Genomic DNA, 24,293 nt, shown 5'->3' on the forward strand with positions numbered 1-24,293 from the left:
GCACAGCTCTCTAATGGTCTATGAAGTTGCAAACCAATGATGCTGTCAGTCTGTAGAACAAAGGATTCCTCCAGTTTTAGTTAACCATGCATACCATAAATACCCTTCCTACTTTACCATATAGCGGCAGCAGTTTATAATTAGCATTGTAAACTTCCATTGATAGAACATCCATGAACAACTAACTGAACGTTAATGGAGTTAACATCTCTTCTGCAATTAGTTTCTCCATGGGAGATTGCCTTTAATGATTACTGCTAAAATGCTTACTGTGTAACCAGTAGAGTTATAAATTCTGCCACTTATCTCCCTGGATGGTGGGATAAATGAACAGATGGATTCTTATCACCAAATGTGTGAGTTCCTCCCATGCTCACTAAAGTTGGGACAGAGCCAACAGAGGACAAGAGTCGATCCACTTTTAAAATCTCAATTTCTCTTATCATTTTTTTTTTAAAAAAACAAAACAGATAATATACAATCAATTGTGCCAATCATCAGAAGAAACAAATTTTTTCCCCTTTGGGCATTTGTTAGGTATACATTTTCTTCATGTGGACTCTATATTCAGTAAAAGGAAACAAAACATCTCTAGAAGTAGTTTGTTGTTACAACACTCAACAGGCCAACTGGCATACTTGGGGGCAAAATGTCAAAAACATGGTAAGGAGAGAATGAGTACTTGTAAATTTGAAGGATCTACTACAAAAACGAGTTCTATCTTGCAAGTCAATGTAGCAAAAAAGCAGCGTACTCTTTCAGCATTTCAAATATAGTTATTTCTGTTCCAAGGAAAGCTGCAATTCTTTTTATGTTTGCTTAGATTTTGAGGGGGAAACTGAAACTCTGAGGTAGATGCAGTACTGATATATTTACTAACAGGTAACAGTTGGAGCCCCTGATGGTGCAGCGGGTTAAACCGCTGAGCTGCTGAACTTGCTGACCGAAAGGCTGGTGGTTTGAATCCAGGGAGTGGGGTGAGCTGCCATTATTAGCCCCAGCTTCCACCAACCTAGCAGTTTGAAAACATGCAAATGTGAGGAGATCAATAGGTACTGCTCCAGCGGGAAGGTAATGGCGCTCTATGCAGTCATGCTAGCCACATGACCTCAGAGATGTCTACGGACAACAGCAGCTCTTCGGCTTAGAAATGGAGATGAGCACCAACCCCCATAGTTGGACATGACTACACTTAATGTCAAGGGAGAACCTTTACCTTATTAACTGTTGGTAATAACTGTGATCCATGCAGTCCACATGACCTAGGAGGTGTTTATGGACAACACTGGCTCTTCGGCTTAGAAATGGAGATGAGCACTATCCCCCAGACTCAGACTTCACAAGACTTAACGTCAAGGAGAAACCTTAACTTAACAGCTGGTTAAACTACATACAGAACATAACCATTCATTCCCTGCAAAAGCCTGTCAACTCCTATCTACCACTTCATCTGGTTTTCCTCAACATTAATCCGACAGAAACCAAACAAGTGAACACTTGAGAACTGTAAACTCTTTGTCTGCTGCAGCTGTGTCCAAAGACCAAGCAAAGCAAGCCATGTTCATGACACACTGAGTCCAGGTGCAATTCTTCTATAAGAATCCCTTGATTGGTCATCCCAAGCCTGTTTTCCCCCACACTAATCAGGGAAATTTAACTTCCAGTGGGTGACTTGACTGGTTAAAGACAGTCTAAACTGGAGGAGGGGGAGATGTCCTAATGAAATCCATCTTATGCTATCTGATATGAGGAACTAGTAATTCCTCTCCCAATGTGCCAGGGATCAGTACCATATAGGTTCCCATTACCTACATGAGTCCCTCTTCCCTCTGGAAACTCCATGGACCAGTAGCCAATGGCTTTAAGATTCACTGACCATCACATTGAGTATCACTGCTCTAACAGCCCGGCTTTACTGAAGCACTTGAATACTAATTCAAGATCAATATGTGCAGCTATTTTCTTTGACAATGCTTACCCTTTTGCATGAAAGAAAAATCGTTACCGTCTTCATTCTTTGGCAAATCTTCAGCTTCACTGTCAGATATTATAATCTGGAAAATGACAATTGTGTTATAAACAGGGCTTTCCTTAAAATGTATGGTAATATATAGTACTTTGGCAGAGGGAACCTACTACATAACCAGGCTGGATATACACTGCCAAAGAATGCAGTTTGAACTATAGCATATGGTCAGTATTTTGGCCACATCATGAGGAGACAGGAAAGCTTGGAAAAGATCACGATGCTGGGGAAAATTGAAGGAAAAAGGAAGAGAGGCTGACCAAGGGCAAGATGGATGGACGGTATCTTTGAAGTGACTGGCTTGAACTTGAAGGAACTGGGGGCGATGACGGCCGACAGGGAGCTCTGGCGTGGAGTGGCCCATGAGGTCATGAAGAGTCGGAGACGACTAAATGACTGAGCAGCAGCAGCAGACCCATATACAGTGTTCCCTCACTACTTCACGGTTCACTTTTTGCGGATTCGCTGTTTTGCGGTTTTTCAATAAACTCTAAAGTAAAGGTTTTTTCCTGACGATAAGTCCAATCGTGTCCGACTCTGGGGGTTGGTGCTCATCTCCATTTCTAAGCCGAAGAACTGGCGTTGTCCCTAGACACCTCCAAGGTCATGTGGCCGGCATGACTGTATGGAGCGCCGTTACCTTCCCGCCGGAGCGGTACCTATTGATCTACTCACATTGGCATGTTTTTGAACTGCTAGGTTGGCAGAAGCTGGAGCAACAGTGGGCGTTCACTCCACTCCCGGGATTTGAACCTGGGACCTTTCGGTCTGCAAGTTCAGCAGCTCAGCGCTTTAACACACTGAGCCACGGCGGCTCCTTAACCCTTAACCAACCTATTAAAATAAATATAGTGTCCCTACTTCATGGATTTTCACTTATTGCAGGTGGTCCTGGAACCTAATGCCAGCGATAAGTGAGGGAACACTGTAAAGCAATTCAAACTGCATTATTTGGCAATACAGCCTTAATGTATCTGCATTATTTGGTAGATACAGCCTTAATTTCACCTTTAAATGTTAGCCTCTGAATGACCTCCTACCCTCCTTTTAATACCCATTTTACTTTCTTTCTTTCTTATTGGTATATAATGTCACTGTCTCCAAACTGAACTCACAAGCTAGTCACAATGCAGTACAGTCTTCTTCAGGTTCATGAAAAGTCAAGATAAGTATCGTTACACATTCTCCAACACCCAGATAGTTCTAGTATATATACTGAGTTAGGAGTAGGCAAGCGGCAATCATGCTACAAGATTGCTGTATTATATCAGGCCAAAAGGACGGTTCGGGCCCTGCTTATCTTCGAGACTGCATCTCCCCCTATGAACGGCGCGGGCTCTAAGATCTGCCAGTAAAGCTCTCCTCTTGCTCCATCACAAGCGCGGTTGGTCGGGACAAGAGAGTAGCCCCCTGGCTTTGGAACTGCCTCCCATGGGAAATTAGACAAGCCCCAACATTGGCCACCTTTTGTAGGAATCTGAAAACTTGGTTGTTTCAGCTTGCTTTTGACAATGCCTAGACCCTAGTCACAAATGGCCAGTCCCTAGGTTCCACAAGAATATGCTGCTCTCTTTATTTTATCCAATACCCGGCCCTATCTATGTTGCTTGCACTACTCCATGACCGGCCCATGACCGGCCCTGATCACGCCCATTGTACTATGGCAACTGGTTTCGCTGAATATTGTTACACGCCTGTTTTATATTTTTATGTTTTATGAATTTGTGTTTTTAACTGTTTTTTTTCATTATGTTTTTTGCTTTGATTGTTTGTTAATTGTGTCTATAGGCATTTTGTCCCGTATGTAAGTTGCCCCGAGTCTCGTTTGGGAGATGGTGGCAGGGTATAAGAATAAAATTATTATTATTATTATTTGAATCACAAGATGAATCCACAGCAGACACTGATGGCTGTTGTATTGGATCATATTATTATTATTATTATTATTATTATTGACACAACGACGTTGTATGACACAGCAAACAAGATAGATATGCTGGATTTCATATCACAAAATCACAAGTCGAACACGTTCCAAGTGTTTAGGACTGTGTGATGTATTTTCGGATGATGCATGCAGATCCCAGCCTTTTGCAGTTGGCAGATAGTAATTTTGTCAATGTCTATTGTTTCCAAATGCCGGCTGAGATCTTTTGGCAAGGCACCCAATGTGCCGATCACCACCGGAACCACCTGCACTGGTTTCTGCCAGAGTCTTTGAAGTTCAACCTTGAGGTCCTGATAGCGGCTGAGTTTTTCCTGTTGTTTTTCGTCAATGCGACTGTCACCTGGGATGGCGACATCAATGATCCAAACCTTTTTCTTTTCCACAACTGTGATGTCTTGTGTATTGTGTTCCAGAACTTTGTCAGTCTGGATTCGAAAGTCCCACAGTATCTTTGCGTGTTCATTTTCCATTATCTTTGCTGGTTTGTGATCCCACCAGTTCTTTACTGCAGGGAGGTGGTACTTGAGGCATAAGTTCCAATGTATCATTTGGGCCATAGTTGTGCCTCTATTTGTAGTCTGTCTGTGCAATTTTCTTACAGCAGCTGAGGATATGATCAATGGTTTCGTCAGCTTCCTTGCACAGTCTGCATTTTGGGTCATCAGCAGATTTTTCGATCTTGGCCTGAATTGCATTTGTTCTGATGGCTTGCTCCTGGGCTGCAAGGATCAGGACTTCTGTCTGTTATTATTATTACAGTATTATTATTATTATATGACACAGCAAACAAGATAGATATGCTGGATTTTGTTATTATTATTATTATTATTATTATTACTACTACTTATTATTATTATTACTTATTATTACAGTAGAGTCTCACTTATCCAAGCTAAACGGGCCAGCAGAAGCTTGGATAAGCAAATATCTTGGATTATAAGGACTGATCAAGGAAAAGCCTATTAAACATCAAATTAGGTTATGATTTTACAAATTAAGCACCAAAACTTCATGTTATACAACAAATTTGATAGAAAAAGTAGTTCAATACGCAGTAATGTTATGTTGTAATTACTGTATTTACGAATTTAGCACCAAAATATCACGATATATTGGAAACATTGACTACAAAAATGGCTTGGATAAGCGAGGCTTGGATAAGTGAGACTCTACTGTAATATTATTATTATTACTACTACTACTACTATTAAAGAATGCTGCATTTCTAGAAGTTCCGAGTCTTCAGTTAACTCTCAGATGTCTCTCTACTTCTAATTCTTTCTGCCCTATTGTCAGTTGGCTACCAGTAGAAATGAGCCTCTGGCTTGTATCTTTCCCTCTCCTTCTCTTCTGCTTTAGCTTGCCCAAGAACTGTGGTGAAACTTAATGACAGTTTAACAAGCTACTTGATGTAATTATAGCAATATTAACCATAGTTTATTAGTCCAGATGACACAACAAACCATAATTATGCAAAAGCTTTAGGAGTAGCTTCAAAAGTGTCCCTGACTATGCAGGAAATGGGTAAGGGGGTGAGGTTGGGAATGGGAATCACTCCAAACATTCCTATGTCTCATAAATGTTCAACATCCAGCCCTCTAGATAACATCGAGCTGAACATCCCATCATTCCTTATCATTAGCAATGCTGGCTATGGCTGATGGAAATGGCAATCCAGCAATCTTTGGGGAACTTCAAGATTCCCAATCTGGATTACTATGATATGCTAGGACTGCCTATCTCTCTTCTAAGCTTTTTATCAACTTCCTTTCTCTTTCTCTCCTTCTTCCTTACACATTAGCTCTTTATAAGAAAACATTACTTTACACGGCACACCATTATTATTATTATTATTATTATTATTATTATTATTATTATTATTATTATTATTATTATTATTATTGTATGACACAGCAAACAAAATAGATAAGCTGGATTTCTTATCACAAAATCACAAGTCGAACACTTCCCAAGTGTCTAGGACTGTGTGATGTTAATAATAATAATAATAATAATAATAATAATAATAATAATATGTTGAAAACAATTCTTCCTGTGCTGTCCAACACATTCATCCTAATTTCCATCTCAGCCTGATGCAGGTGCCCTCTAGGAAGTGACTTTCAGGATCTTCTCTTGGGGCATATCATATATGGATAAGGATTTTTTTCTCTTCACAGGATTTATAGGGCAAGATAGCTACTACATTATAATTTTATGTGCCCACTTTTGTAAGTTTCTCATCTATTCACTGATTTCCAGAGTCATTAATGGATATGTTGAAGAGGGACTACCCAAGAAGGATGCCTGTTGACACCTCAATTTTAATACTGATGAATTGATAATTATTCTTCCAGGTGGAATGAATCACTGAAATAACAAAGCAAATGTCCCGAGCTACATTATGTGCAGAATGCAGTTGTGGATTCCTTAAAATCCTTGAAAATTTACCTTTCAAATCATCTCTTTAGAAATTCCCAACAACATTTTAATCTTTTATTATTACCCCTTCCATGGCTCTCAATAGACTAGACTAATCTTAAATGACTGTAAGATGTTCATTTTGTATTACTTTCTCAAAGCCGTTTCCTGTGCTTATTTTTCTCATTATGCTATTTGTTATAACCACAGCCTCCCAGAGTTGTTGTAAAATGTAGGATCTGACATATGTTGAGTGTAATCTCACTAGCTCACAGTCCTTTTTGTTGTGGGTTGGCCACCTGCTATTTACTGCAAGTGGCAGGAACATAATTAATGTGAAATGGCAAACTCTTTTAAATACCTACTAATTATAACAGCATATTAAATTCTGGATCACTTTTTTACTTTGCCAGAGGCACAGTATATTTCTAGACAAACCAAACAGTTGAGCAGATGAGCCACAAGTAATTAAGGCAAGGAGTGTTTCAGAAAACAGAGATTTAGTGCTAAAAGCAGCCAGCTGAGTATTAGATATGTAAAGTAATTTAGCCTTCATCTATTTTCTATTTTCTATAATGATTATTATTTTTGGTGCCAGGGTGTTAACAACTAAATTTTCTCTGATGCCTTTTGCTTTTTTAAAAAAACAACACCAAATATGTTGCCCATGAGGCATGTTATGTATGTCCGTGTGTCTGCTGTATCATGTTGAATTTCAACAAAACTCAGCAGAAACACAGTTTTTGAGTATCTCTTAATTGTGTCTTAGTGACCACAGAAATCCTATTTTAAAAGCACTTCTTTCTCCTAGCCAATCCCAATTTTTGTATCAGAGTCTGTCTGTGAAGAGGAAGCAATATGGGGCAGAATAAGGGTTCAACATGCTCCTTTCCATTTGCACCGGCACCAATGGCTTTTAAAAACAAACCCTTTACTATAGCTCTGAAAAATTACTTTTTAGGATTACAGCTCCCAGAATCATCTAACCACTATGATAGTGTATGATTTTAGAGGCAGATTTCAAAAAGCCCTGTTTGAGTTTTACCATCCAGCTACCGACCACCTGATTTGTACAAGAAAATAACAAATAGGCTCATACAGAAATGATTTCTGGATCACTATCTGTTTCAGTTTTGATGACCTCAGGCACTTCGTGATAAAACTGTTCATCCTGTATTTCGGAAGGTACCACCTGCATTAGAATTAGAATAATTACTATAATTAATTAAGCTTGATGACATGAGTGTTTAGCATGATAATAAAGGAAATACCTTTATCAATATAACTTGCTAATTGAATCAGCATGGCAACCTCATGATTAACAATTAGGGGTATTTATTGTCTGCTGTTATAAAAGCTAGGAAACTGCAAACAATTTCACACCAGTGTAGACTTTGCTGTAAATTAAGTGATGTCTACTATAGACAACAAGAAGATGTCTGTTACTGACAACAACAAGATGGCATGAAAGAACAACACATCTACTCTTTCAGTTTTTTCAGGCTCATTATGAGCTTCAAAATGTCATTTGGTTTACGTCTCACTTTTCTGACACTGACTACTAAGGTGTGTACAGATGTGAATCAGTCTCATGCTGGCTCCATGTCACACATAACTGATCTGGGTAACCAGGATCAGTTGTTCATAGAAACATCCTTGATCTATGTTACCTTAAGTCAGTGGTTCTCAACCTTCCTAATGCCACAACCCCTTAATACAGTTCTTCATGTTGTGGTGACCCCCAACCATAACATTATTTTTGTTGCTACTTCATAACTGTAATTTTGCTACTGTTATAAATCGTAATGTAAATATTTGATATGCAGGATGTATTTTCATTCACTGGACCAAATTTGGTACAAATACCCGATATGCTGAAATTGAATGCTGGTGGGGTTGTGGGGATTGATTTTGTCATTTGGAAGTTGTTGTTACTGGGATTTATAGTTCACCTACAATCAAAGAGCATTCTGAACTCCACCAACAATGGAACTGAACCAAACTTGGCAAACAGAACTCCCACAACCAACAGAAAATACTGGAAGGGTTTGCAGGACATTGACCTAGGGTTTTGGAGTTGTAGTTTACCTACATCCAGCCTTCTCCACCAAAGGGGTTCCTAAGACCATCAGAAATATGTGTTTGCTGATGGTCTTTGGCAACCCCTCCAACAGCCCCCTCGCAACCCCCCCACCAAGGAGTCCCGACCTCCAGGTTGAGAAATGCTTCCTTAAGTCAGGGAAAAGCCCAAATCCTGCACTAAGATTTGGGTTTTTTCTGATTTAGGGACAGTGAACACAGTTGGGCCGATTCCCAACTGGAACTAGCCACAATTGTCCTGACTGCTATCCTGCATTTCCCAGGTAGTGACACAACACTTAACTTTTCTCTATTGCCTGCTTGACATCAGGCAGTGCATGCTGTAGAATTAATGAAGTTAGACACCACTTACAACCTCATCAGATGCAGTCTTCTCTGCACCTTCTCCCAATTTCTCCATGCTGCTGAAACAGAACCCATCACATAACACAGGGCAACATCTGGCGGCATTCCGTGGGGCTTCATTTAGTCAGCATGGATGAACATAGTCCAGAGACTTGGATATTACCCAACCCCTAATATAGCACAAAATAGAGAAAGGCAGGGGAAAGATGGACCTGAAGGGAGAAAGGATGTGGGATGGCAGAAGGCAGACCTGTCTCATGCCTTCCCCCTGCCCGTTTGATGAGATCCTTTAACTGCCATGGCTCAATGCTATGGAGTTACGGGAGTTGTAGTCTGGTAAGGCACCAGCACTCTTTAGCAGAGAAGGCTAAAGATTTCGTAAAGCTGCAGCTCCCATGAATTCATAGCACTGAACTATTGCAATTAAAATGGTGTCAAACTGCATTAATTCTACATACAGCGTAGGTACATCCTCTATGTGTTATCCAAACCAGATGCATCCAAAGTGAGGCTTATGGACAACCAGCCCTCCAATTTCCATCTTCTTTTCCCTTTTTTAGGGAAAGGGGTTCCTTTTACACTTTAGTATTATAACACTGTGATTTCACTTCAATTGCCATAGTTGCATCCTGGGGTTTGTAATTTCATGATGTACTGAAGATCTCTGGCTGATAATTATAAATATGCTTCCCTAAATGTCAACTTCCAGGAGTCCATAGTTAAAGAGAAATCATAGTGTTATAATTGCATAGTATAAAAGAGGCTCTAGGCTGAAAACAAGAGGCCATAAAACCTGCTGAAATTGCCCTCATACCCTCTCCTGAGAATGCAAGTTTTATTAACTTAAACAAATAAATAAAACTAAGGTGAGACATGAGAAATGGTAAGGCTCTCTGGTCTGTGTGCCCGCAGATCTAAGGGTATTACCCATTCCCAATTTAAGCAATGTATTTTGCTGAATAAAACAACAAAGTGAAAATAACATGTGAATTAGAGTAGGAAAGCATGACATATATCTTTTTTCAGGAATTAACCAAAGGTATACCATACTTTTGGCAAACTGTAATCCTCTGTATCTTCCAGCACTGAAAGGAAACGTTTTTCTTTTTGACAAGGCTGCTGTCTCCTTTCAGAGGGAGTCTTTTGCTTTGCAGGTGACGATCTTTGATGGGTCTTGTGTTGGCTGTGCTCTGCTTTTGTTCTACTTTTAATCAAATGTCTGCAGGCTGGAGATGAATCTTTATTTGAAGTTTTCTTCCGGTACACTATCTTCTTGACATTTTCATTATTAGTATTATTATATTGAAAGAGGGAAAAACAGGTATCACTTGAACAGAACTGTTCAATTTGAAGAGAAATATATCTGCTTAGTGATTTGAGTAATGAAAAAGCGTGCAGTATGTTTTGTTCAAGACAGATCAAATTCAAGACAGATTAAATGTCCTCAGAAATAATCCTAAAGTCCACAGCTTGCCAAATTAATTATTTTTTCTGAATAGTCCATAGGGGCGGTTTATATTTGCTGAGCACTTATAAGAATGGACTGCATACACATGAATATAGGAAGCTGCCTTATATTCAGTCAGACTACTGGTTCATTCAGACTAGTATCCACTGACAGTGGATGCCTAAGCTTTCAGGCTTCTTTACTAGCCATACCTAGAGATCTCTGATATTTAGCTAGTGTTCTCAAACCTACTTAGTTTCCATACTCAGACATGATCAGTATGAACTATAGATTCTGGTCCTGGTCTAGGGTTCAGTGCCTGACACTTTGGCTATGTGTCAGTGAAGAAACACTTTCTTGGGGATGCATATTTTCGAAATTACTGGCAACTTCAGAAGTTCCACCTTCAACTATATGTCAAAGCATCCTGTAAGATGGATCCATGGCACTTAAAGAAAAATCAAACTCCTTTAAGTTGGTACTGTGTATATTCCACTGTTAGAATAATTTGGCAATAGGAGAAGCTCTGATTAAGGCCAACTGAATCATCTTCTCAATGAGTAGTCCCAATTGACCATAACTTGCATGGATTTAATGAGTTTACCTTGGGCATGATTAGTGCTTGCATTTAAGTTGTTATATTTCCTGTCTGCTTGTTCTTCAGGAAAACAGTATCTTTTCTTATGTAGCCAGAATGGTACAACCCAAAGGGAAGTGTCAGTAGACACCCCTTTGTTTGGAGATATACAAATGTATAATCCTGGTTTGTCAAAGGATGAAATGCCCGGACCTCTAGTTTGGATGACACACAGGGGGTGCATCTACACTGTACAATTAAAACAGTTTGGCCCCACTAACTCCCATGGCTTAATGCTATGGAATTGTAGCCATTGTAGCTTTACAAGTTTCTTTAGCATTCTCTGCCAAAGAGAACTCCCAGGATTCCATTCAACCATGGAAGATAGTGATGTCAAACTGTCTTAATTGTACAATGTAGATGCCCCCTAAGTTTCTGCATTCTGATGGGTTTAGTCATTGTGCTGGAGTTATGCACTCTGATATGAATCACCAGCCCATAAATTCTTCATGATTACCACAATGCAGTCAAAATTTACTCACATCCTTTGAACTTTTGGCAGAAGAAGGACAGTGGACAAATGTATGTGGCTGTATCAAATGAAGTTTCTGTAAGAATTAAAAAAAGAGGGGAGGAACAAACACTTGCATCCCTTGATTATTTTTCTAATTAGAAGCTACGATGCTCTTAATAGGCATGTTTCTTTTTTAGAAAATAAATATTTGATAAAAAAAACTCATAAAACAATCTTTTTGAACTCAGCTGGAACCAAACATCTCCAACAGTTCCATTTGAGTTCAAAAAGATTGTTTTATGAGTTACACTCATATATCATCATCAAGGTGAAAAACACTGAATAGAGATATGACAACTACTCTTTACTGCCTTTCCTTCATCTGTCAATATATACCATATGTTTTTTTTATCCAACTAAGCATTTTTTTCAGAAGAGAATTTTCTGAAAAATATTCTGAATCTTATTTCATAAGAAATGTCACATACAGGCCAGCAAAATGAGTATCAAATCATTAAACCAAAAGCAGATGAAATGAACCAAATAGGTCCAAAATAAAATTTTAAGATGTAGTCATTATAGCGAAACATTGTGATGCAACAGCAAGGGTGTCCCTATGGGCAACTAAACCAGGCAATCCCAATTGGATGGCCCCCCATGAGGGTCTGTCTCCTGGGGCAAACTAAGAACAGGCAACTTGGAAGTCCCTAAATAGACTGAGAAGCGGAGTGGGCAGATCAAAAGACAACCTGGCAAGATGGCACTACCTGGAGGAATCCTCCACCTTGTGTGACTGTGGAGCAGAACAAACAACTCCGCATATGTATGCTTGCCCACAATGCCCTGCCTCATGCATGGAAGAGGAGTTGTTCAAAGCTACAGACAATGCAATTGCTGTTGCCCACTTCTGGTCTAAAACTATTTAGCTGTTTGTGATTCCTTTATTTTATCACTTTTAAAACTTATTTATTATGCAATGCTTTTGACACGAAATAAAATAAATAAAGCAAAACATTTAGAAAATAATGTGGAGTGATTCTACTTAAGAGAATTAAGAGAAAATTCCCATGATTGTTCTGAAAACAGAGATCATTAAAAGTATTGCTAGCATTTATGTACACAATAAAGTTTACCCAGTCTGTTTGAATAACGTATATAAGTAAGCTCATAAAAAAGAAGCAGCCTCATCTTCTCTCTTCCCTATGCACAGGAATCTAGCCAAAGCTGAAAGTTTGACGAACTGACTGAAAGACAAATGTAAATTTACTCTTTCAAATTGTCATTTCCTCCCTGCCAAGTGTACTCTTTTAGTTGACATTGTCAGAGCAAACAAAAATAGTCAATAGTATAGTGTGTGCAAGTGATCTGCACAGTTTGAGGGCAATTCAGTGACGATTTAAATAGAAGAAAAAGATTCAGGAAAGGGCCAACGTGCTGAGTTGAAAACAAATGCAATGTAGTTAAAAACTGTATTGAATCTGAAAGCATATAAGCCTTAAATCCAATAGATCTGGTACAAAACAATTTATCTCCATCATGCTTTCCAATATGGTAAAATATACATCCATAAGAAAGAATGCAATTTGTTTCACTGTCAAATATAGAAATGATAACACAAGTTTGAGCAGAATTCATAAGCTGTTGAAGAGACATAGGTTGGAAGAATGGAAATCTGTGCTATTTGCTTTTGCTTAACAAATATATTCAACAAATTTGCTAATGATAACTGTTTAACTGCTTAATTGCTTAGCAAGTGTATTCAATTCAGCAATATTGCAAATGTGTACCAAACACCACTGATTTGAATTGTAGAACAACATTGTGTGTATATTGATTATTGCCTAATAGCTTAAACAATCAATAATGCAAGCTGATCACTGCTCTGCACCTGAAAAGTTAAGTTTCTAGAGCCTAGTTTGACCCAGCAATGGAACTTCAAAGGCACAGATGTAATGAGTTGTTTTGCTAAGCACAAAGGGTGAACTAATGGAAGTAGAAACTGGTCAACACAGCAGTCTCAAATCTTCTCTTAAGACAATAAGGGAAACTAGAAAACTAATTTGTTAGCACTGACACAATGTGTCCGAAGTACGCATACTGTCAGCAATAAAACATTAATGATGTAATGGTAATGGTAATGACACCTGCACACAGAAAGGAACAGAAAAGCTTGAAAGGAAACTAAAGTTAATAATCTAATGTATCTAAATCTTCTAATCTAAATCTAATCTAATCTAATTCTAAATCTAAATCTATCTAAATCTAATCTAAATCTAAATCCATAATAAAAGCGAAAACCCGTATGTGTGTATGTGGCACAGGTGTCCGCTCACATAGACAGACTCTGGCCTCCACAAATAGTCTATAGTTCCCAGTGCTGAGAATCCAGCAAGTTACTCCTTTGCACTGACACTGCGGTTACAGCGAGCTCCATGAACATGTAGCCCAGCCCCTGCCAATGTCCCTCCCAAACACTACGACCCACCACCCAAGGAATGCTTTCGTTTGGGGACCATTTCATCCTAGATTTTGCTTTTTCTTCCACCACAGGCAGGCATCCCATGGTTCTCCATTGCTGTGGAATTTGCATGGCCTCGCTCACTGCCCTTCCCTGTCACAGTTGTAGTTCACCCTGCATCAAGTCAGAGCACTATGACTCCTACTGGGGAATTTAGAGGAGTTGTAAAACGCTATGAACCCAAACAATGATGGGTCTGAACTAAACTTGCCATGCAGACCCAATATGCCCAGATTTGAATACTGGTGGGTTTGGAGGGGAATTGGCCTGGACATTTGGGAGTAGTAGGCACTGGAATTTATAGTTCACCTGCTATGAATGAGCACTTCGAACCCTACCGATGATGGACCAGGACCACACTTGGCACACAGAGCCCCCATAACCAATACAACAGAGAAACAGTGACCCCCACCGACAATGGACCAGGACCACACTTCGCACAGAGAAGCCACATGACCTACTGAACATACTGCAGGTATTTGTGGGAAGGGGCCTTGATTTTGGGAGTTGTAGTTCACCTGCTACCAAAGACCACTGAACCCAGCCAACGACAGATCTGGACCAAACTTGGCACACGGACATGCTGTGGATACTGACAGATGTTTCGGGGCAATTGCCCCGGGACTCTGGGAGTTGTAGTAGTTTACCCCCATCCAGAGAGTATTGCAGCACACCTGGTACACAGGTCTAAAATGGTCAACTTATAATACTGGCAGGGTTTGGGGAGGACTGAGCCACGATTCTGGGAATTGTAGTTCACCCACTCCAAACAGAATACATAACATTGAAATACAAATACAGTAGAGTCTCACTTATCCAACACTTGCTTATCCAACATTCTGGATTATCCAATGCATTTTTGTAGTCAATGTTTTCAATATATCATGATATTTTGGTGCTAAAATCATAAATACAGTAATTACTACATAGCATTACTGCGTATTGAACTACTTTTTCTGCCAAATTTGTTGTCTAACATGATGTTTTGGTGCTTCATTTGTAAAATCATAACCTAATTTGATGTTTAATAGGCTTTTCCTTAATGCCTCCTTATTATCCAACATATTCACTTATCCAACATTCTGCCGGCCTGTTTATGTTGGATAAGTGAGACTCTACTGTAATACCATTCTCAAATGACCTGGGCAACACCAGGTCCCCAAGCTAGTATCTATAAAGACAGAAACTAGATGGAGGTATGGTATGGCACTCCATTTTGTGAATGTTCACCGTGATGTTTATTGTGATCGCCTGTCTCTGGTAACTAATTGGTACCTGGAAATTCCAGTGATTTATCATCGAGTGTTTGGAGAAAAGGGAAACAGCATCTGGGTAATTTCACTACTTATACATTTGCTGATATTTACATGATCCATTTACTTGGAAAAATTCCTTTATGTAAATTAATCCACCGACACAATGTTTCTTTACCTCATTTATACATAAACAGTGGGATTCATTGCCACATAATTTATTGTTGTTGTTGTTGTTATTATTATAATGTTCATTATTATGTTTATTATGTTTATTTATATCCCGCTTTATCTCCCCAAAGGGGGCTCAAATCGGCTTGACATAAAAGCATTAGGATACAATTTAAAATATACAAAAGTACAAATATTAAAATAGAATTAAACACAAACAAAACTAAAAAATTACAGTTAAAATCCATCAAAACATATTCAAAGTTAAAAACCACAGCACTCCCTGACTAGATTTTAAACACCTTCATATTTAAAAGCTTGCCAGAATAAGAAGGTCTTAGCCTACCGCCGGAAGGACAGAAGGGAGGGGGCCATTCTGGCTTCCCTGGGCAGGGAGTTCCAGAGTCGAGGGGCAGCCACAGAGAAGGCCCACTCTCTGTGATGACTCATGGGCCTTGTAGTCCTGTTCCTAGTACTATTGTGGCAGACGAAGAGGAAAACATGGGATTTCCGCCGTTTCAGTCAGAATCGGAGCCTCTCCACCTGGAGGATGTTTGTCCTCAAGAATGTAGCCAAACAGGCCTTGGGCAGAATTCCCCCCCGTTTTCCCGGAGGGACAATTATAATAGAGATAGGGGAGCCAGGGAGGCAAATCGCCGGAGCCTGAGAATCGCTGCCAAACAATTAGCTGATTAGGTCTGCTTCCCTTGGGAAATTCTAAGGAGTCATGCATCTGGACAGAGTTGGGTTTCACTTCTCGTTCTCTAGGGAAGTGTTCTGTCGGCGGGAAAACGAGACCCAATATAGGTGCTGCTCGCAAGGGGAACTTTGCGGAGTCAATTGTTCAGCTTGAGGAGAGAGATCGTGTGTGGACTTCGTAACCCCAGTTCCTTGTTTCCCGGATCAAGTTTCCAGCCTTGCCTTGTTTCACAGACTTCTTTGGACTCTGTTCATGTTTCATGTTGCCTCGTTTCAAGTCTTGAATCTAGCCAAGAACCAAGTTTATTTTCCAGCCTTGTTGTCAAGCTACATTGGACTTTAAAGACTCTGTCATTTCCCCACACTTTGCTTGGCAAAGTGTGTGTTTCGGTCAAGTGGATTATAACTTTGAACTCTAATATCCTATATTGGACAATACATTTCTGGACTATATTTGACCTCATCTGAAAGGTCTGCTTCTGAACTATATTCTTCACTTGTTTTTATTGACTTTATATATTTCTATAATAAAGATATTAGATAGATTCTGGTCTCTGCGCATGGTTATTGGTGCTCTGCAGCCTGGGTCCTGACAGTTTGACTCCGCCACCTTAAGCACCAATTAACCTAAGGCCAGAATGTCTACAGGAACAGGAGCGGAGGCTCAACCGCCCAGTTACACCATTTCCCAAGAAGAATTCAATAGAATCCGTGATACTCTCCGAACGCAGGAGGGAGAAATACTGGGCTTGAAGGAACGCGGAGTGCGTCTCCCTGCCCTAGTGCTACCAACCAAGTTTTCTGGAGAAGCCTCCAAGGTTCATGTTTTCCGTCGCCAATGCCAGGCGTACTTAGAAGCCCGCCAAGCTGAATTTCCCCAAGAAGATGTCAAAGTGGCGTGGATCTACAGTCTCCTAGATGGGCCTGCGGCCAATTGGGCGACGGCGCTGTTTGATGCGGGTTCCACGCACCTAAGCTCTGCGCAAAGTTTCTTGAACCACCTTAGAAAGACCTGGGGAATCGAGAACGACGAGGAGGCGGCCGGCCATAAACTCTGGCGTCTCTTCCAAGGGGACAGGCCGTTGTCCCGGTACATAGCCGAATTCCGGGTGCTGGCTCAGAGCACCGGCTGGAACGATATAGCCCTTAGAGGACAGTTTCGCGAGGGCCTCAACTTCGAGATGCAGGAAGAGATCTCTAAGGTGGATCCTCCAGGGACTCTTGAGAGACTCATCAACCAGTGTTTACGAGCCGAAGCCCTGATAGCTAACAAAAAACAGTGGCTCCGAGGCCAGAGTGGAAGAGCCGGAGTGAAACCCCCCGCTTCCGCCAGTGTTCAGCCACGTCCAGTATGGAGATCTCCACCGCCAGCCCCAAACCCCATGGGAAGCGAGGAGGAGCCGATGCAGTTGGGCAATGTGCGCCCCAGACTGGATGTTGCCGAAAAGGCCCGCCGCCAACGTTTGAATTTGTGTTGGTACTGCGGGAATGGGGGCCACTTCGCCAGAGAATGTCCAGCCAAAAGGAAGCCCGCCGCCCGCCTGGCGGCGGCGTCCTCCGTGGAGCCGGAAACGGCCGAGGTGGCTGGGGCCAAGCCGGCGGGGGAAGCCAGCGACCGGGCGTAGAGAGGCTCGACAACCCGGTCAAAAACCCCACTCAAGAGCCGCAAACCGGGGTCCTATTTCTCCTGGTGGTCACGCTGTGGTCAGTGAAAAAAGGACCCGTCATGATCCATGCCATGATAGACTCAGGGGCAACAAACAACTTCATCGATAGAGAGTATGCCGACTCTCTGGGATTACAATATCATGATTTCAAGAATGCCCGGGTGGTGCAGGCCATAGATGGCCGTCCCCTAAAGACAGGTCCAGTAAGCCAATGGACTGAACCCACCAGGATGTGGATAAGGGAACACATGGAAGAAATTTCCTTCTTCGTTACCGAGGTTCCCCACTTCCCTGTGATTTTGGGGATTCCATGGCTGACACTCCACGACCCAAACATCTCCTGGACCAACAGAGAACTACAGTTTGCCTCAAGATATTGTCAAAACCATTGTCTAGTAGCCAAGGTCTGTCATGCCACGGACGCTGAGCCCATCATCACCTTGCCCAAGAAATATTCGGACTTTTGGGATGTTTTCAATGAAAAGGAAGCCGAGAAACTACCCCCACATAGACCCTACGACTGTGCCATTGACTTGGTGGAGGGGGCCCCGATTCCGCGAGGACATCTCTACTCCCTGACTGAACCAGAGCAAGAAGCTCTCAGGGAGTTTATAGAGTCAAACCTTCGCAAGGGGTTCATCAGACCCTCTCAATCCCCAGCTGCTTCCCCAGTGATGTTTGTGAAAAAGAAGTCAGGGGACCTACGCCTGGTTGTGGACTATAGAGCATTGAACAATATCACGAAGCGGAATCGCTACCCCCTGCCTTTGATCTCAGACCTATTAGACCGGCTTCGAGGGGCCAAGGTTTACACCAAGCTGGATCTCCGGGGGGCTTACAATCTAGTTCACATCAGAGAAGGGGACGAATGGAAAACCGCCTTCCAGACCAAATTCGGATTATTTGAGTCCCTAGTCATGAATTACGGATTATCCGGAGCTCCCGCAACATTCCAGCATTTTGTCAACGATATCTTCCAGGATTATCTAGATCGATTCTTGATCATATATTTGGACGATTTTTTGGTGTTTTCTAGATCACAATCGGAACACGAGCAACACGTCAGAATGGTGCTACAACGATTGCGGGATCATGGACTATATGCCAAGTTAGAAAAATGCGCCTTTGATCTGCAAGAGGTAGACTTCCTGGGATACCGCGTCTCGCCACTAGGGCTCTCCATGGACCCGGCAAAGGTTTCAGCAGTATTGGAATGGCGGGCGCCAACCAACAAGAAGGAAGTGCAGCACTTCTTGGGGTTTGCAAACTACTACCGCAAATTCATCCCAGACTTCGCTCGCTGGTCTGACCCAATCACCAGCTGCATCCGTGGGAAACAGCCTTTCCGCTGGACGGAGCAAGCAGAGAAAGGGTTCCACCAGCTAAAGCAGTTATTCACGACCCAGCCAATTCTACAGCACCCTGATCCTAAAACCCCTTTTGTTGTGCAGGCTGACGCCTCTGATGTGGCAATTGGGGCTGTACTCATGCAGCCAGTGGGAGAGCATCTTCATCCTTGTGCCTATTTCTCCCGTCAACTAACAGCCCCAGAGAGAAATTACACTATTTGGGAGAAAGAACTTTTGGCCATAAAGGCGGCTTTTGAAAATTGGAGACATTGGTTAGAAGGGGCCAAAATTCCCATTGAAGTTCATACTGATCATCGAAATTTAGAGCACCTAAGGACCGCACGAAAGTTAAATCAAAGGCAGCAGCGCTGGGCTTTATTCTTTGAACGTTTTGACTTCCAGATCCATTATGTGACCCCAGCTCAGACCAAGCAAGCAGATGCTCTATCACGGAAACCAGAGTATGCTGCAGGACGCAGAGAGACCTCAGAATCTCGATTGCTGCAACCCGAAAACTTTGCCACGCTCACAGTGGGAAACACCAAATCCACTCCAATTGAACCAACTCCCTCTAACCCAGAATCCCTTTGCCCTCAAGAAATTAGAGCCAGTCAACAGGCAGATGCCTGGGCTCAAGAACAGATTCGCCGAGGACTACGTTTCCCTTTCTCACTTAAGAATGGGCTACTATGCTACAGGAATCATGTTTACATCCCTCCTGGTCCAGGCAGAGAAAAAGCACTTCATCTGTGTCATGACAGCAAGCCAGCAGGGCATTTTGGACTTTTTAAAACCATGCACTTGATCCTACGAGATTTCTGGTGGCCCAAGATCCGCAAGGATGTGGAGAAATATGTCAATACCTGTCCTGTATGTCAGCGTTCCAAGACACGAAGGGAGAAGCCGTCAGGGCTACTGCATCCCCTTCCCACTCCGTCTCGCCCATGGGAGATAATTTCCGCAGATTTTATCACTGACCTACCACCCTCCCTTAGATTCACCACGATCCTAGTGGTGGTGGACCTTTTTACCAAGTTGGCCCATTTCATTCCCTGCGATGGTCTCCCCACGGCCAAAGAGACTGCAGATTTATTCCTTCAGCATGTTTTCCGACTACATGGATTGCCCAAGAGTTTAGTCACTGACCGTGGATCTCAATTCACCTCTCGTTTCTGGAAAGCACTACAGAAACTATTGGGCATAGACTCTCGTTTATCTTCAGCTCACCATCCCCAAACGGATGGGCAAACTGAGCGCACCAATGCCACTTTGGAACAATACCTTCGCTGTTATGTAAACTACCAACAGGACAATTGGGCTTCCCTATTACCTCTATCGGAATTTGCTTACAACAATGGTGTCCAGGCTTCAACTAAAGAAACCCCGTTCTTTGCAAACTACGGCTTCCATCCACGTTTCTTTCCTTCTGTCATTGAAACTTCAGAAGTCCCCGCAGCGGAGGACTGGCTGCAAGAACTCACAGCGGTGCAACAACTCTTGCACCAGCAACTGGATCAAGCCAAGGAGGACTACAAACGGCACGCTGACGGCCATCGCCAGCCGGGCCCCGAGATCAAGGTAGGAGATCGGGTTCTGTTGTCCACTCGCTTTTTGCCCTCCCACCGTCCCTGCCGGAAGTTAGATGCCCGTTTCATTGGTCCCTATCCAGTGGTGGCGCAACTTAACCCTGTGACTTTCAAACTCCAACTTCCGCGCTCTATGCGCATTCATCCGGTGTTCCATCGTTCCCTGCTCCTTCCGGCGGATGGGGTACGCCCTGATACGAGCCGGCCGGCCCCCGCCCCTGTTTTGGTGGACGGGGAGGAGGAATTCGAGGTTCAGGACATTTTGGATTCTCGCTTTCATCGCCGCCGCCTTCAATATCTCATTGACTGGGTGGGTTTTGGCCCCGAAGAACGCTCTTGGGAAGACGCTTCCACAGTCCATGCCCCCGACTTAGTCCGCCGCTTCCATCAGGCCTACCCTGCCAAGCCGCGGCCCCGCGACTCGAGGAGAGGGGCCATGTTTGAGAGGGGCCTTGAGGGCGGGGATAGTGTGATGACTCATGGGCCTTGTAGTCCTGTTCCTAGTACTATTGTGGCAGACGAAGAGGAAAACATGGGATTTCCGCCGTTTCATTCAGAATCGGAGCCTCTCCACCTGGAGGATGTTTGTCCTCAAGAATGTAGCCAAACAGGCCTTGGGCAGAATTCCCCCCCGTTTTCCCGGAGGGACAATTATAATAGAGATAGGGGAGCCAGGGAGGCAAATCGCCGGAGCCTGAGAATCGCTGCCAAACAATTAGCTGATTAGGTCTGCTTCCCTTGGGAAATTCTAAGGAGTCATGCATCTGGACAGAGTTGGGTTTCACTTCTCGTTCTCTAGGGAAGTGTTCTGTCGGCGGGAAAACGAGACCCAATATAGGTGCTGCTCGCAAGGGGAACTTTGCGGAGTCAATTGTTCAGCTTGAGGAGAGAGATCGTTTGTGGACTTCGTAACCCCAGTTCCTTGTTTCCCGGATCAAGTTTCCAGCCTTGCCTTGTTTCACAGACTTCTTTGGACTCTGTTCATGTTTCATGTTGCCTCGTTTCAAGTCTTGAATCTAGCCAAGAACCAAGTTTATTTTCCAGCCTTGTTGTCAAGCTACATTGGACTTTAAAGACTCTGTCATTTCCCCACACTTTGCTTGGCAAAGTGTGTGTTTCGGTCAAGTGGATTATAACTTTGAACTCTAATATCCTATATTGGACAATACATTTCTGGACTATATTTAACCTCATCTGAAAGGTCTGCTTCTGAACTATATTCTTCACTTGTTTTTATTGACTTTATATATTTCTATAATAAAGATATTAGATAGATTCTGGTCTCTGCGCATGGTTATTGGTGCTCTGCAGCCTGGGTCCTGACACTCTCTCTCATTCCCACTAACTTGAGAGGGAGGTGGGACCAAGAAAAGGGCCTCTCTTGAACATCTCAGGGCCCGGGCAGGTTTGTACAAGGGGGTGTGGTCAGCCAAATAGCATGGACTTGAACTTTAAAGGTCATAACCAGCACTCTGAATTGTGCCTAGAAACAGACTGGCAGCCAACGGAGCTGCTGTAACAGGGGGGTTGCCCGCTCCCTGTAGCCAGCCCCAGTTAACAACCTGGCTGCAGCTCTTTGGACCAGTTGAAGTTTCTGAGGACTCTTTAAAGGCAGACCCAAGTAGAGCACATTACAGTAATCCAGGTGGGACATAGCTAAGGCATGTACCACCATGGCCAAATTTGGCTTCTCAAGGAATGGGCGCAGCTGGTGCACAGAGACCCCCTCCCCCGGTCCACTGTAGATACCAGGGCCCCAGGTTCAGTGCCGAGTCCGGACCTATCTTCAGAGGGAGTGTAACCCCATCCAGCACAGGCGGAATCCTTATATAGTTATGGATGTCAGCTTGGGTGGCTTTAAAATGGGATTTAATATATCCATGGAAGGCCAGGCTATCACTGGCTATTAGGCTGGATGGCTACGTATTACCTCCTGTATCACATACACCATATCTCTGCATATCAATTCATGGGGAGCATGAAACAAAAGTTATAGATACCCTCATCTCTTACTAGTGGTCCTCCCACAAGCAACCATAAGCAGTTATTAGGATCTGGAGTATTAGACTTTGGGTCTGATCCAACATGCCTCCTATGTTCAATAATATAGTTCTTTTCTATATATACTTGGTAGTAAAATTATATTAAAACATACACTTTTGAAGATTTTGGGGGGGGGGGGTCACAGCCTATAAATTAAACTATAATTTGGGCATTCCAAAATCTTTCCCCACAACGTTCACCTAAAGTTTAATTATCCTTCTTTGGTGTGGACCAAAACGTAGTCTCTAGAAAAAAATCTGTTTTGATTGAATAATGCCCTGTCAGCATGTACACAATTTGATGGACATGTCCATAAATATGAAAAAAGAACTCACCTGAGACTGGAGTCTCTCCATCTTCCTTTTACGTTCCTGAATGGACTCTACGAGTAGCTGTTGCTTATCATCCAATGACTGAGTTGGATTGAAAGTTCCCATAGGGATGGAGGGCAAATGTTCTGGCACATCACACCTATAAAATAATATTGATCAGTGACAGAAAAATAAATGGTCTTGAAGAAATGTCTTCTTAAGACCATTTAACATTGGACATGGACCATATGTCTATGAGGAGGGACTATGTGTACAAATATGTGTGTGTGCATGAGATTGAGTTAAAAATGTGTTCTTGTGCATGTGGCCATTTAAGATGGGCATGGAAAAGGGTAATCTCATGACAACTCTCTGTGTGTGCACATCTACCCCTAGCAGACCTTCACATGATTTTGGTGTGTCAAATACCTCTAAAATAATGCTTAGATTTGCACTGCATTTTAGTGTTTTTTACAATAGTAGTTGCACTTGTGTAGCATAGTTTTGTCCTATAGTTCTATGCAGACACTATCTTGTGTGTCACCTGTTCTACCTGGGAAAAGATTATCATGTGTATTCAAACAGTGCAATAAGGATATCAGTAGTTGTTGACCAGCAGTTTTATGCAATGGGAGAGAGAACATACTATATTACAGAAAGCGGAAGGTCAAATCAGTTTTTGGGAACTGCCTATAACAAAGGACAAGTCATTTATAAAATCCTATTGAGCCTTGTCATTCAGCTAGCAAGATTCTCTGGGAGTCTATACGCCATGGTTCTACCATAGATTCTAATATAACTTGTTGAATAATGAGTCATGCTTACACAGCTAATTACTGTGCCTTGGATACCTACACAAAGACTTAGCAGGATACCTGATTCTTACTCTCAGGCTCATATGCATTTATCATTAGTCCATTGATTAGTTAACTCCCTTTGGTTACGCATGGTGGTGCTGAGGATGGGACGTATACTATATGTAGTTGCCCTTGGCTACCCTAAATGTTCCAAGCTTTACTTTAGCTGTGCTGGGATCTATAAATTTTTCCACTTGTCTAAAAGCAAATGTGGTGAAGCAGTTTGAGGGTTGGGTTCTGGGAGAAAGGGTTTAAATCCTTTTTCAGTTGTGAAACCAATTGGGTGACCTGGGCAAAGTTACACTACCTTGGCCCAAGAGGAAAACCATAGCCATCTCCCTCTGAAAAACACATGATAGGTTCACCTCATGGTCAACACAAGTTGGAAATGTCTTGAAGGCTCTGAACAACAATGGCAACGCTAATGATTGCAGCATACTATCTTCCTCAAAATTACAATG

At 42.3% G+C, this 24,293-nt stretch overlaps 1 protein-coding gene across 10 annotated transcripts in view; it reads right to left on the reverse strand.

Annotated features, from left to right (window-relative positions):
- The window catches only part of morc1 (MORC family CW-type zinc finger 1), an 86,273-nt gene that overhangs the window by 12,992 nt on the left and 48,988 nt on the right, over positions 1-24,293 (reverse strand). For 4 of the 10 annotated variants that reach the window (XM_008107781.3, XM_016992551.2, XM_008107778.3 and 1 more), the window contains 5 exons: positions 23,000-23,135; positions 11,407-11,472; positions 9,891-10,112; positions 7,495-7,587; positions 1,979-2,054 (listed from right to left, as the gene is read on the reverse strand). In XM_008107781.3, the coding sequence (XP_008105988.2) occupies positions 1,979-2,054; positions 7,495-7,587; positions 9,891-10,112; positions 11,407-11,472; positions 23,000-23,135 (593 nt within the window). The remainder of the gene's footprint in view (positions 1-1,978; positions 2,055-7,494; positions 7,588-9,890; positions 10,113-11,406; positions 11,473-22,999; positions 23,136-24,293) is intronic. The other 6 variants (XM_062974872.1, XM_008107780.3, XM_062974873.1 and 3 more) reach the window with 4 other exon arrangements.

This window comes from Anolis carolinensis, chromosome 3, assembly GCF_035594765.1.
Source record: "Anolis carolinensis isolate JA03-04 chromosome 3, rAnoCar3.1.pri, whole genome shotgun sequence".
NCBI classification, from domain to species: domain Eukaryota; kingdom Metazoa; phylum Chordata; class Lepidosauria; order Squamata; family Dactyloidae; genus Anolis; species Anolis carolinensis.